The sequence below is a fragment of the Ranitomeya imitator genome, chromosome 3 (genome assembly GCF_032444005.1).
Source record: "Ranitomeya imitator isolate aRanImi1 chromosome 3, aRanImi1.pri, whole genome shotgun sequence".
NCBI lineage: Eukaryota > Metazoa > Chordata > Amphibia > Anura > Dendrobatidae > Ranitomeya > Ranitomeya imitator.
In genome coordinates this window covers 378,362,574-378,378,255 of record NC_091284.1, presented here as the reverse complement: position 1 = coordinate 378,378,255, position 15,682 = coordinate 378,362,574, and the positions used below count along the sequence as shown (strand labels likewise).

General features: G+C 41.1%; 1 protein-coding gene across 3 annotated transcripts in view; it reads right to left on the bottom strand.

Annotated features, from left to right (window-relative positions):
- Positions 1 to 674: 674 nt before the first annotated feature.
- The window catches only part of SF3A3 (splicing factor 3a subunit 3), a 90,319-nt gene continuing 75,311 nt past the window's right edge, over positions 675 to 15,682 (bottom strand). For all 3 annotated transcript variants that reach the window (XM_069756919.1, XM_069756921.1, XM_069756920.1), the window contains 6 exons: positions 14,745 to 14,814; positions 7,743 to 7,907; positions 7,441 to 7,551; positions 6,973 to 7,063; positions 2,535 to 2,590; positions 675 to 914 (listed from right to left, as the gene is read on the bottom strand). In XM_069756919.1, the coding sequence (XP_069613020.1) occupies positions 837 to 914; positions 2,535 to 2,590; positions 6,973 to 7,063; positions 7,441 to 7,551; positions 7,743 to 7,907; positions 14,745 to 14,814 (571 nt within the window). In that variant the 3' untranslated portion in view covers positions 675 to 836. The remainder of the gene's footprint in view (positions 915 to 2,534; positions 2,591 to 6,972; positions 7,064 to 7,440; positions 7,552 to 7,742; positions 7,908 to 14,744; positions 14,815 to 15,682) is intronic.

Below are 15,682 nucleotides of genomic sequence, written 5' to 3'. Positions count from 1 at the left end.
CTTATGTTTACAGTTCCCATGTTTGTGGTTATGTTTCAACCTTACTGTTTTTTCTCCTACTGCTTTCTCACTAACTGAAGAGTATAATGCCTGTCGTTGGGGTGTACATTGCAGAGGAGGAGCTAACTTTTTTTGTACATAGTGTCAGCAGCATACACCCATGGTTCCTGTGTCCCCCAATGGAGGCTCCGAGAAACAGATTTTACGGTAAGCAACCAAAAATCCTGTTTTTGCGGTATTATAAGGGGCTGTGTGAGGGCTCATATTATATAATAATATATCAGTCAACTTAATTCTTCTCAACATTAAGTTATATATTAATATAAATTAATAATGACAATTAATGATAATATTTATATGCTGCAGATTTAAACCTGCACCAAATCTGAAAAGGAAAAAATAAGCAACATGAGACTTGAAAGATCAGCTGTCATGTACCTGAAAATATGATGGCTCAGTGCCAGAGCCCGCATTAAAGAGGGGTATGTGAACTTTGACGTATCTGTAAGTCATAGGCTGTAATAGTGTTAAAGCTAACTGATCATAAATCTAAGTTGATATTTTAATCTGAGAGACAGGGAAGTATGTCTGTAAGAATGCTACAAGAATGGGAGTAGCGACTGCACACAAATGATTTTCTGAGTTTCAAAATAAACAATCAGAACTCTAAAAAGTTAATTAATGAAAATGTTGCATACATTTTAATTTAAAAAGACAATTTTACAAGTACAAGCCAAAGCGATAGTGGCTTTAACTAAACAAAAGAGAAATGGAATAAAGGATTGCTAATCTTGTAAAAGAAAAACAGAATGGAGCATCTGGAAAAATTAATTATATTAAAGGAGTCCTTGGCGTTTCAAGTCTTCATAAGTCTTTTTATTGACAACATTCCCGCTTGAGTCTTCATATTCCTCCTGCAAGAAAAATAATTAGTGGATATCAACATGTGGACTATAGGTAAATGTGATAAAAAAAAGCAACTATGTGAACAAATACAAGAAGTTTATGTGTTTCAGGGAATAGACCTCGGTAAAGATTTTTGACATCATGCATATACCATATTATTAGAGGATTTGCAGCTGCAGGGCCCAAATACTCTTGACCATTTAATACAAGTTGTAGTTTTATCTCTACAATGCTACCTTTATATACAGTACAGACCAAAAGTTTGGACACACCTCATTTAAAGATTTTTCTGTATTTTCATGACTATGAAAATTGTAAAATCACACTGAAGGCATCAAAACTATGAATTAACACATGTGAAATTATATACTTAACCAAAAAAGTGTGAAACAACTGAAAATATGTCTTACATTCTACTGTAGGTTCTTCAAAGTAGCCATCTTTACGCCAGATGACCTGGCCTCCACAGTCACCAGACCTGAACCCAATCGAGATGGTTTGGGGTGAGCTGGACCGCAGAGCGAAGGCAAAAGGGCCAACAAGTGTTAGGCATCTCTGGGAACTCCTTTAAGATTGCTGGAAGACCATTCCCGGTGACTACCTCTTAAAGCTCATCAAGAGAATGCCAAGATTGTGCAAAGCAGTCATCAAAGCAAAAGGTGGCTACTTTGAAGAACCTAGAGTATAAGACATATTTTCAGTTTCACACTTTTTTGTTTAGTATATAATTCCACATGTGCTAATTCATAGTTTTGATGCATTCAGTGGGAATGTACAATTTTCATAGTCATGAAAATATAGAAAAATCTTTAAATGAGAAGGTGTGTCCAAACTTTCGGTCTGTACTGTATGAAGTTTACAATGCTTTAAAAAAGGTTTGCCACTAAGATTGTCATTACTATCAGCTGGTATTCCCACAATGTTTACAGGCCTTTTCTGCAAACTATAGATCAGCTCCTTGTAATCTGAGTATTAGCTGAGCTGCAGTACCCCACAGAGGCCACTAAGCAGTGTGTGCAGTAGTAATATTCTGCTCCTCCATAAACGGTTTACACCTGGCTGCCAATCATTTGAGGTGCTGGACCCCAACTAATCCCAATCCCTTTAACTTTTTATACGCATTTTTCAGCACTACAGATTTTTTTTTTCAATATTTCCAAATAAAATTATATCTGTACTATTTTAAAAATCAGTGATGCACTACAGACTATTCTATAGATCGTCTACATATATGTGTGCTTACAATTTTTTCTTCATAATTTCCAATTTTCTTTACATTTATGAAATAGAAAAACTAACAGTGGTTACCTGCAAACTTATAAATGCAGACTTGAAAGCGTGATCATGAACTAGCCCGCTTGTTGTGTACATGTATTATGTTCCCCAGCTCTGCGCTGTTGTGACATCAGTTGTTGGGTTACCAAGTTAGAGATGAGCACAGCAGGCACATCAGAGTCTGTCCTAGAGACCAGTTAGCCATAGACCTGGGAGATTTCTACCAAATCCCAGCAGTATTTATTTCTTATAAATGATGAAGTGAAAGTAGATATGCAAGAATAACTTGCTTGTATTCTGTTCATCACATGCACCGTACGATAGTCATTTATTCCTGCTTGATATTGGCTTACCTCGGTGTCAGGCTGCCACCTCTCTGATGCTTTCTGATGCTTGAGTTTTGACCACACTATAAAAAAAAAACACGGCAAAAATGAACATATTGAATGAAGGATTTCATGCCAAAGAAACAAAAAGAAATTGTAAAAAAATAACAGAACAAACATTATGTATTAGCAGAAAGCAATACTTCTCCGTGCGAGTGCCTGCAGCAGTTAAGGCTACGTTCACATTTGCGTTGTGCGCCGCTGCGTCGGCGACGCCACGCACAACGCAAATGAAAACGCATCAAAACGCACGCAAAAACGCTGCGTTTTGCGACGCATGCGTCGTTTTTTGCCGAAATTTGGACGCAAGAAAAATGCAACTTGTTGCGTTTTCTTGGCCCGACGCTTGCGGCAAAAAAACCGCATGCGTCGCACAACGCATCACACAAAAACGCATGCGTCCCCCATGTTAAATATAGGGGCGCATGACGCATGCGTCGCCGCTGCGTCGCCCGACACTAACCCGACGCAAACACGCAAAACGCTAATGTGAACGTAGCCTAATGCAATAAGGAATAAATAGCAAAACTATCTAGTACAGTGGTGCATAACCTCATATTTATTTTTTAAGGCTTCATTGTCATTTTTTTCTACTAGTGGGCCACAGTAAAACTTAAGAGGTTATCCACTTTTTCATTGATGACCTATCCTTAGGATAGCTGCAACACATGCAGGGATTGCCTAACAAACAGGAGGGGGGGGGGGGGGTGTAGGCAATGACAAACCGAAGATTTGCAATCAGTTGTTTCTGGTCAGCACTGCGTAGGTCATAACTAGGAGCAGGATGGGCAACATGTGGCCTACAGGTTCTCCAGGAGAGAGATTTAGGGGCAGTATTTTTTTTTACAATTTTTTCACACTACAGTACACACTAGGGATGGGCGGACCTCTCTCTCTCAACTAGCCATTTAGTTTTAGTCATACGAAAAAGCGTTTAGATTGTATATGAAATAACTATATGGTACCAAACTGAAAAAATGAAAAAGCCTTTTATCTGTTACTGACGTGAATATTTTTCTGCCCAATGATGACAGGCTGGTTAGCCAATAAAGGTATCACTCCTAGAATACTTCTGTCATCATTGGGCAGAAAAATATTCACATCGATTTTTCTGGCTAACACGGTACCACAATACAATTTGTTATTGTACATCTGTTACTGACTAAACTTACTAAACAACTATCCGTGGCTACTGTACTACTATCATTATGGAACGCATGCAGAGCACAATGAAACAGTAAATCTTACCTTTAACTCAATCCCACCTCTTCCCTCCCTCATCCTCCCCTCTTTTGAATTCCACTCTGTCCGCATCTACTCTTGTAGATTGTAAGCTTGTGAGCAGGGACCTCACCCCTAATGTCACTGTTTAAATTGTCTTAACTTGTACTGAATTTATTGTCTGTACATGTCCCCGCTTAATTGTAAAGTGCTGCGGAATATGTTGGCGCTATATAAATAAAAATTATTATTATTATTATTACTCTCCCTGCAACCTCCAAGTAGCTATCGTATACCGACCTCCGGGCCCGACCACTGCCTTTATTGACCAGTCCCCCACCTGGCTTTTTTACTTTCTCTCTGCTGACATTCCCACCATCATCATGGGTGACTTCAATCTAGACACACACATGACTCTATTCTACCACTGTCCTCTATATCTTCACTCCACAACACAGTCACTGCCACTAGTTTCTACAATACCACTCTCACATTGGCTATCGACTCGGTCGCCCCTCTCATGCATAGTAGAGTGCGATGAATCAATAGAAAACCCTGGCACAATAACATCAGAATTGCAGAGCAGCGTTGGAAGAAAACACATCCGTACAACGACTTCACCGCATTCAAACAAGCAACACTTGCATTCAAATCAGCCCTCACCTCTGCTAAACAGGCCTACTTTACATCTCCCATCTCTTCCTTATCCTACAGCCCCAAACAGTTATTCAACACTTTCAACTCCCTCCTCTGACCACCACTGCCCCCTCCGACTTCCCTAATCTCTGCTGAGGACTTTGCCACACACTTCAAAAATAAGATAGACCAAACAAGACAAGTCTTTAATGTCCCACCACCACAACCCCTTTGTATACCAGACCAATGCCTTAACCCCATAACTTCCCTCTCCAAAATCACTTACTCATCTCCTCTCCAAATCACACCTCATCACTTGTGCACTTGACCCCATCCCACCTCACCTCCTCCCCAACCTCACCACCACACTTATCCTATCCCTAACCCATCTCTTCAACGTATCATTAACTTCTGGTACCTTCCCCTCTGCTTTCAAACATGCCACAGTCACACCTATCCTCAAAAAGCCATTTCCTTGACCCAAGATTTTTGTCCAGCTATTGCCCCGTAGCGTTGCTCCCATTTGCTTCCAAACTCCTTGAGCAGCACATCCTCTCATTTTGCATCTAACTCACTCTTCAACAACCTACAATCTGGCTTCCGTCTCCACCATTCCACTGAAACTGCCTTGAACAAACTTACTAAAGACTTACTTACCGCCAAACGTATCAGACAATTCTCTCTACTTCTCCTTCTAGACCTGTCCTCTGCCTTCGACACAGTTGACCACTGCCTCCTACTACAGGATCCTCTCTTCCTTTGGCGTCAAAGACCTTGCCCTATCCCGGATTTCCTCATACCTTAGCAACTTTACATTTAGCGTTTCCTACTCTCACACCACCTCCTCATCTCACTCTCTCTCAAAGCTCTGTCCTAGGACCCCTACACTCTTCTCCATCTATATCCTTGGCCTGGGACAACTCATAAGGTCCTATGGCTTCCAGCACCATCTATATGCTGAAGACACTCAGATCTATCTCTCTGGCCCAGATGTCACCTCTCTGCTGTGCAGAATTTCTATCAGCCATATCCTCCTCCTCCTCCTCACTTCCACAAACTCAATGTGGACAAATCTGAACTAATTAGCTTTCCTCTATCTCGCATATATGTTCCCTACCTGATCTACTTACCACAATAAATGAATTAACTTTTTCCCCCGTATTGGAAATCTGTTGCCTCGAAGTAACCCTAGACTCTGCTCTGTCCCTCAAACCGCACATGCAATCTCTCGCCACCTCCTGTCGCCTCCAGTGCAAAAATATTTCCAGAATCCGTCCTTTCCTTAACCCTCACTCAACCAAAATGCTTGTGCATGCCCTAATCATCTCCCGCCTTGACTACTGCAACATCCTCCTCTGTGGCCTACTTTCTAACTCTCTTGCACCGTCCGTCCTTAACTCTGCTGCTCGACTAATTCATCTCGCTCTTCTTTACACTCCTGCTTCCCCCCCTTTGCAAATCCCTTCACTGGCTTCCAATTTCCCAGCGTATCCAGTTCAAACTACTAACAAATGACCTAGAAAGCCATCCATAACCTTTCTCCTCCATATATCTCTGAACAAATCTTCCAGTATTTTCCCTCACGTAATCTCCTGTCCTCCCAAGACCTCTTTCTCTCCTCCACACTTAATCGCTCCTCATTCAGTTGCCTCCAAGACTTTTCCCGAATATCCCCCATCCTCTGGAATTCTGTGCCCCAACACATCTGACTATCAACCACATTTGGATCCCTCAGACGGAACCCGAAAACCCATCTCTAAGGCTGGTTTCACATTTGCGTTGGGCAGAGCTGCGGAGGGCTGCGTAGTTCCTCCATTAAGCGCCGCCCACTGTCGAACCTCTTCCATTCAGCTCCGCCTACGTCGGTATGCGTCCTGTGTACCTATCTTTAACATTGGGTACCCAGGCCATGCGAATGTATGCAGATACCTCCGTATGCGTTGTTTTGACTCTGTGTCGAGCTGAACGCAACATGTTGCATTTTGTTGTGGTCGGCGCAGCATCAAAACGACGCATGCGGAGGCATCTGCATACATCCGCATAGCCTGTGTACCCAATGTTAAAGAAAGGTATGCAGGACGAATGTCGACATAGCCGGAGCTGAATGGAAGAGGTGTGGCAGTGGGCGGGGCTTAACGGAGGAAATACGCAGCCCTGCCCAAAGCCACCCTGCCCAAAACCAATGTGAAACAGCCTTAGAAAACCTACAATCTGCAATAATCATGCTGCCTCATCAACACCACCGGAGCTGCTACAACCACTGAGCTACTGTCTCTTTCCCTATCATCTTGTAGAATGTAAGCTTGTAAGGGCAGGGTCCTCTTCCCTCTGTACCAGTCTACCTTTGTTGGTTTGCCTACTGTAAGTGATATTTGTATTTTTATGTAACCCCTTCTCATGTACAGCACCATGGAGTCAATGGTGCTATATAAATAAATAATAATATTATGTATTTCTCCGCTCTCTAGTTCTACTTTTGGAATGGGCATATCCTCAAATTCCTGTGTTCCCGAACGGTGTTAACGTTGAGAAAATATAATTAACTTACATGAAACTGCATCCTCAATCTGTGTGACGTTGGCGAAATGAGCAGTATTCGGGATTCCCAGACACCTCATGCCATGAGCATGTCTCCATTCCTAAGTATTATTGACAGGATGAAATTAGTCAAAGGTTAGTCATGGATGATGAGCAAACAACATGCCATACTGGAGATGGCATTACTGTATCATTTGTGAGGGGTTCAGGATTACAGAATCATGACCAATTCATAGGTTATGTTGGATATTGCAGCTCTGCTTCATTGAGATGAAAGGAGCTAAGCCGAAATACCACAACAAATGTGTGGACAGTTGTGGGCAGTTTTTGCAAGAAAGCAGTGAAAATTTTCTAAGCCATAGACAGCGATCTAAAATCTGCAAACTGAATAAGTGGGTATATCACTAAATCCACAATTTATTTTTCTAAATAAAAATATTATAAAACAAAAAAGTCTCAAGAATAAAGAGATTCTTACTGCAAAGTGGCGCTGAAAAGCCTTGGGCCCTCGGTAGGTGTAGTTTCCACAAATCTCACAGTTGTAGTTTATGTTCAGTCCGTGCAGCTTATATAACCAGTATGGAATAGGCTGCAGAAGAAAAGGTGAAGAATGAAGAAGATCCGCAACCAGCGCTGGAATCACCTAGTGGACGCACAGCGACCCATATGGCTTCTACACACCGACATGTACGAATGTTACAAAGTTAATCCTGGTACTGGAAAAATCTGCAGTACATCGCTACATGATGCTGAAATACTTGTTTTTATAACTATTCTTACCTTGCCATCCCACCCAAGAGGAAGATTTTTGGGGTTATAAATGATTTCATTTTCCTCATCATCGCTCTCACTCTCACTGATCTGTTCTTCCTCCTCCTCTTCCCGTTCTTCCCCAGTCCGAGCTTGCTTGCGCTGTACATTTTCATGTGTTAGGTGTCTCTGTTCCTACAGATTGAAGAAAATATTGATTCCACTACCATCAATACCTTGAAAGAATAAATAGCAACAGCAAAGTTTTACGCGTTTAACAAAAAAACTGTATAACTAAATTCTTAATTTTTATCTTATGCAAAATAAGCAGAGGAATTAAGTAAATCACCTGTTTTTTTCTTTGACGTTTAAGGTTATTTATTTGACCAGGGATCCCCCGTCTTTTCCACTGATATTAGGTTGGTGGGTTTTTAGGTTATGAAAATTGAATTTTAAAGTAGGGACTAGCATGTATGAGAACCCTTGATGTAGGTTGTGAGCTGGCATATTTTGGACAAAATATCGACCAGCACCCAAGATATATATTTATGTATGTTGAATTTTTATTCCAGATGCAGTTAATCCCATCAATATTGTCATTGTAAACTAGGGTGTCTGTCCAAGTCGGTTGCACTTATGTAATGCTGAGCAGCCCACCTAAGGTAATAGTATGTGCGTCACTAACAGGCTCTAAGCCAGACATTGAACACCACCTGTGTGTGACCAGTACCCTATACAAGCTTTTTTTCTGTGCAATTTTAATACTAAGCAATCACCCTATCCATGAATTGGTAGGTTATGTTTGTCTCATCAGTATATTACACTTGTGTTGCCGCCATCTTTATTACTGGATTTGCTGCATCCTGACAGTGCATTAGTTTCTGTCACCTGGCTGGTAAATACTGCTGCACTTTTTTTGGCGCGTTATTTCTTAAATAAATAATGGAAGGTGCCATCAAAAAAATGTTTTTTTTTTCAGCAACTGAAAAAATAGTAAAGAACTAATGTTTAAATTTTATTAAAATATATTACCATTAGCTTATAATTTAGTAAAATATGAAAAATAATTTAAAAAGGTTTGGTATCACCACTTTTAAACACTAGGGGGAGCAGCTACTAAAATTTGACAAAAACTTAATGTACAACTAGCTCACATTACTGCACTGCAGTAAATATGGGCGGAGTCTGCTGACATGGGTGTGATGTCACTCCTGCCCTTCTGGGTGTTTGCTAAGGGATAAGATAGGATAATATTTAGGAACATAGTGAGCAGCCATTTTGTTGGTGACTGCAGAGTTATACTGACAAGTAGACGGTCACCGAGGATGGCAGGCAGCAAGGATTCTGTTAGTTGGTGCTGCTCGCTGTATCAAACTGGGAAATACACATGCACGCTCACACACACATACAGGAAAATACCAACGCTCGCGCACTCACACACACTCGCTTAGGTCATGGTTGTGGTGCCTTCTTAACAGGGCTGTGGAATCGGTAAGCCAAACCACTGACTCCAAGTCCTCAATTTCCCCAACCTTAGACGCCACGATTCCGACTCCACAGCACTGCCCCAATAATGAGCATGTACATAAAGTGCAGCACAGATTCAACTCCGTTAAAAGTTGAAATCCTTAGATCAGTAACAGAACAGACATTTATAGGACATTTTAGAACTTTCCAAAATAATGAAAACATTTACATCACATTCTACATTGTACTAATAATAATAATACTACTGATCCCACTTTATTATATATTTTAGGAGTCGGTGCATTTTATACCGACTCCACAGACCTGTTTCTTAACTCCAGAGACTCCAGGTCTAGTTATGCCATTTTCACATATTGCGAATAACTTCTGCGGATTTGGCTATAGATCTGTGATAACTACACAAAAATTTCCACAAACAGAACCTCGAGCCAGATTTGTTTGCATAACTCCTTTCTAAATTTACCCTGTTTCACATATCACCCAAAAAAGAAGGCCACGCCAGGCCCTATTTACTCTCCAATTGCCATTGGATCTGGCCTGATGTGGTTCCAGTGCTCCTGGTTGATCATGTGCTATGCAGTCTCTCAGCTGACTTTCTGTTACCATAGCTCTGCCTCCACCTCTGACAGAGTATTCTAAAGGTGGAATAAACTATGACTGTGCACAACTCTGCCTGGCTGAATTCATCTTTGCCATAAACATCAGCATTGCTGCTCTTTTTCCACTGTTGCTCTGTTAGCTCGTTTTCAACACAGCTCAACTATCCTGCACTTCTCCACAATTCACTCCGTAGAAATGAGACATAAGCAGAGCTGAGCCGTGTTTGATACCTACATCAGACAGCTGAGTGATGCAAAACTGCAAATGCAGCTATGTTGCTGCAAATAGCATAGAATTATCTAGATTAGATTCATGATATCCCGAATATCTGTGGTGGATGCAGCCGAGTCATCAACTCAGAGGGGTGAGGCTAGTCAATAACACAAAGGAGAGGGAGGGAGGGGACTGCGGCACTAGGAGAAGCAGGGCGTTGCTGGCAAATGTACATTTAGCAGTGTAAGGATAGAAGTGCAAATAGACAATAGCAACAGAAAAACTAGCCTGTATATTACCAATAAGTATGCATTTACTGTGATTTGTGAAAAATAAGTGATTTTTGGGAATAACCTGTTAGTATGATCTGTTTTGGTAATGGTCAGAAGTCACAAAGTAGCATTACATGTGAGTCTTTTAAATTAATGTCCGTCTGTATGAACATACCAAATCAGAAAGATTTAGAGCCACTTGTGTACAGTTGAACTTTTATTGTCCTAGATAACTCCATGTGAGTTGAGAGACGTGCCAGCCCAACCTGAAAATATGCTTCATTATGACATTAAAGAACAAAATATTTTAACAGGACTACTGGCCTGATAAATTAATCAAAACATCAAAAATAACTAATGGAGTTGATGTGAAATAATTTGCACATCATATTCCAACAACCTTGACACAGGACTAGGAGCACCTCTCTTCTTATCCTCTTTCATGCCTCGATCATCTTTTGATTAACCGGCCCTGGCGCAACGTCACATGTGCATCACACAAAGAGGACACTGTGCCAGGCCAGGTTCCCCCTCTTCCGTACCGCACAACACGGTTGTGCCCAATGTACCGAAACGTGTGACTAAATTCACATCAACTTGAATATTAAGCGTAATAGTTAACAAAAGCTTTCAAAGACTTGGAAGATGTGAAAACAAAGGCACTCCTCTATAATGAAATAAAAAAATGGTTTCTAATATTAATAATTTTTCTCATTTGAATTCAGCTGCCTATATTGACAAAGCTTTTTCCCCATTTACATTCACTGTATGCCATGGAATTGCTCTATTCGTATCCATCGGCATTTCCATCCATCAGATGGACGCATGTCCTTTTCGCCTACGTTCAATATAGAAAAAGTCAGCATGCCTTTTTTCAGCTATATTGTTTAGCATAGTTGACTATGTATCTAAGTACAGAAGGATTTGGTAAAGGTACCCAGGTTTCTGAAATATAAAAGACTCTGGGTTACATACAGAGCAATGTGGTATACAGTTACACCCCTTGGGGGCAGTGGCTATGTTAACCTGTTAGTGACAGAGCCAATTTGTTACTTAAAGGGAAGGTGCAGCAATTTTTTTGCATTAAAAATGATTGTTTGTATAAAAAATTATTTATAATACAAAATTATTTTTAACTTTAATATCTTTTTTATTATTAATTATTTTTGCAGCTACTGGGTGCCGCCATTTTGCTTTGCAGGAGTGTAAGCGTCCCAGCACGACACTTACACTCTGCAAATAAGGCTGCCCTGGGCATAGGAGTCAGCGGTCGGATGCCGACCCTACACTTTGTATTGAGCTGCTGCCTGTTGTGATCTGGGCAAGCCCCCTGGACCGTCCACATCACAGCAGAGGGAGGAGGTAGGCGCCATCTTTCTGGAGCATCTGTGAGCTCCACTTGGGAGCTGCGCTGTTGGAGGGGCATCTCTATCTGTCACCCCTTTCACACTATCAGCGGGTATTCCCTGTCGTCTTCTGTTACCTGCTGCGCTGGCTGTAATCTCTAGAGAGGATGAAGTGCTGCGGTCTAATGTCGTTATTATGAGCTACAGAGGTAGTAACACAGAGACAGGCGGAGGGGGAGGCTCTGTGCTGCTCCCATCCTGCCTCTCACTGCAGCTCCTGATCAGGACATTAGACCGTGGTGCATCTATTCCTATACTGTGTGATATTGTGCTGAGCCGTGTATCTAATCCTCTCCTGTGTGATACTGACTGCTGAGCCGTGTATCTAATCCTCTCCTGTGTGATACTGTCTGTTGAGCAGTGTATCTAATCCTCTCCCCTCTGTATGTCTTTCCCCATTGCACACACAGCTCAGTGTGTGCAGTAATAGGAGCTGTGCGGGTCATGCTGTATTATGGCATTATGTGTGATCTATATGACGGTATTATATGTGATCTGTATGGTAGTATTAGGTTTGATGTTATTATGTTATTGTATTGACGGTATTATATGAGAACTATATTGGGGGATTATGTGTAATCTATGTGGCAGTATTATGTGAGAATTAAGGTGGTATTGTGTGTGATCTATATGGCGGTATTATGTGAGAAGTATATGGCAGTATTATGTGAGAACTATTTGGCAGTATTATGTGAGAACTATTTGGTGGTATTATGTGGCATCTATATGGCGGTATTATGTAAGAAGTATATGGTGGTATGTGAGAACACTATGGCGGCATTATATGTGATCTATATGGCGGTATTGTGTGATCTATATGGCGGTATTATGTGAGAACACTATGGGCAGTATTATCTTCAGAAAGGGGACCCAATCTAGGGTGGTTCTGGCTGAGCAGCTGCACACGGGTCTGGGGTAATAGAGGGGGCAGCATGACCTCCAGTTAGGTGCTTTCAGGGGAGGGCTGGTGAGGCAGCTGAAGAGAGGGGTCTCATTTTTATCGTTACTATATGGCTACATTTCACCACAGCGTCACCCCGACTGCGCCTGTCGCCTCGCTTTCACACATCGCCAGGACAGGATGGAGAAGACAAGATCTGAGGAGGGGAATGGGGTCTGCATGCAATGTCTGGATCAGGACAGGCCATCAATCAGCAGAAATGTTTCCTGGATTTCTGTGGAGCAGACGGTCCATCCATGTGTATAAAAGACAGCGCTCTATGTACAATCCCTGGCTGCTCCACGCACCAAACATGGTGCCCCCCATAGACCAGCACACTGCTCTCCTGAAATACTCTGTGCTGCTGTCACCGTGCTGCTGTCACCCTGCTCCCTCCACCATATTTCTCCCAGAATCCTTGCTGCCTGCCACCCTCGGTGACTGTCTACTTGTCAGTATAACTTTGCAGTCACCAACAAAATGGCTGCTCACTGGGTTCCTGAATATCATCCTCTTATCATTTAGCAAACACCCAGAAGGGGAGGAGAGGAGACATCACACACACACACGCGTCAGCAGACTCCGCCCATAATTACTGCAGTGCTGTAATGTGAGTTAGTTGTACACTAGGTTTTTGTCAAATTTCAGTAGCTGCTCCCCCTAGTGTTTAAAAGTGGAAATGCCAAACCTTTTCAAATTATTTTTCATATTTTAAAAAATTATAAACAAATGATAATATTTTTAAGAAAATGTGAACATTAATTCATTACATTTTTTCAATTGCTCAAAAAAAAATTTTTTTCATGGCACCTTCTCTTTAATCACCAAGCAAATTTTTACAATTCTGACCACTGTCCCTTTCAGACTATAGCTCTGGAGCGCTTCAATGCATCCCACTGATTCCGAGACTTTTTTTTCGCGACATATTGTACTTCATGTTAGTGGTAAAATTTATTCGATATAACTTGCATTTATGAAAAAAATGGAAATTTGGCAAACATTTTGGAAATTTTGCAATTTTCAAACTTTTCATTTTTGTACCCTTAAATCAGAGAGTGGTATCACACAAAATAGTTAATAAATAACTTTTCCCACATGTATACTTTACATCAGCACAATTTTGGAAACAATTTTTTTTTGCTAGGAAGTTATAAGGGTTAAAAGATCTCATTTTTCCAACAAAATTTACAAAACCATTTTTTTAGGGACCACCTCACATTTGAAATGATTTTGGGGGGTCAATATAACAGAAAATACCCAAAAGGGACATCATTCTAAAAGCCGCATCCTTCAAGGTGCACAAAACCACATTAAAGAAGTTTATTAATCCCTTCAGGTGCTTCACGAGAACTAAAGCAATGTGGTGGGAAAAAATGAAAATTTTACTTTTTTCACAAATTTTTTTTACTTTGAACCAATTTTTTTTAATTTTCACAAGGAAATCAGGAGAAAATGGACACCCCTAACCCCAAGCCTAACCCTAATCCAACCCCTAACTTTAGCCCACCCCTAATGGAAATACATTTTTTTATTTTAACCTAACTAAGGGGGTGATAAAGGGGGGTTTGATTTACTTTTTTTTTAGCACTGCGATAGACCCTATCATAGTGCTCAAAATGAACCAATTGGAAAAATTTCCCTTCACGGGGGTATGCAGGGACACCGGAGGTACCATGGGTACCCCTGGTAGCTGAGACCCCGGGTCTGATGCTGGGGGGCGCAATACACTTATTTCTCAGCGCCGTTAAAAAGCAGCGCTGAGGAATAAGTACCCTTAACTGCCACAGTTGAAAGGCGTATCGGCGGTTGTTAAGGGGTTAAGCATACAAATTGTTTATTGTTAACACATTTTAGAAGATGTTTGTTACACTTGATGAATACATAAGATGACAAAGCCTTCATCTTACCATTATTGAGACATATCAAAGCCATAATAATGAAAGATATGGTATACACGCTATGGCTCACACATTTATGGAACCTTTCAATGCAAAATGATGCCCCACCTGTGGGGTTTGATTACTGCAGAATCAAGAGTATGTATTTCATTGTGACTGGCACAAATTTCAACCCATCCAAGAAAGGTAGTACGTATTTGAAGTATAAAACTTACCCCAAGAATTTCAACATATTCATAAATTTGTGCTTCAAGAAAAGCAATGTCTCTGTTCTTTTCTGTATCCCTGAAAACACAGAAATATAGTAATGTGAATGTATACTATTAAAGAGAGATTAGATGTTAAAGGTAATCTGTCAGCAGGATCAACCCTCCTAAGTCATTAATATGGGCATGCAGGTCCTAGAAAGTTGAATAAAATGATACTTTGATATCTGTGATCTGATGTCTCATTCCAGAGAAATCCACATAATTCTTAATATGTAAACAAAATGTTAAGATCTATGGGCTGGAAATAGATCTCTCCACAAAGGTTCCTCTGGAACTTATTATAAATTAAATAGGGCGTTCCTAGTGTGAGGCATATAATGACTGATAGTTTGCTCTGCTGATCTCACTGCAGCGCTGTGTGTGATTACAACTGACACAGTACAGCAGACTGAACTTTGTCTCATCACAATCAAATCTGCATCTCTCCTCTTCTGATATCAGCTTAGCTGCAGAGCTATGCCCGATTACCACTTAGGCGGTGTGCACATAGTCCGTTTTTTCCCACACGGAATTGGCCCAAAATGCTAGGGAATCCTTATTACAGAAAAGTCAATGAGAAATCTCAAGTACTGTGCACATAATCAGTATTTTCCTTTCAGGATTCAGGGTCACGGTGTTAGATGTCAACGTGAGCCTGCAGCTCTGACTGGCAGTAAAAAGGTTATCGCCAGTCACAGGCTTCTGGCTGATGAAAAACTACTATTCCCATCAGCCTATGCCTGCTGTCACTGATAACAGCGAGAGCAGGTGCTGTTGATGGGCTTAGCCATCAGCCGATGCCTGTATTCAAGGTAAAACAAACAAAAAGAAAGTTAAAATAAATATCGAAAATCACAGTTATAATCATCTAACAGCTAATCCCTGAAGCCCTTGTCCCCTGTAAA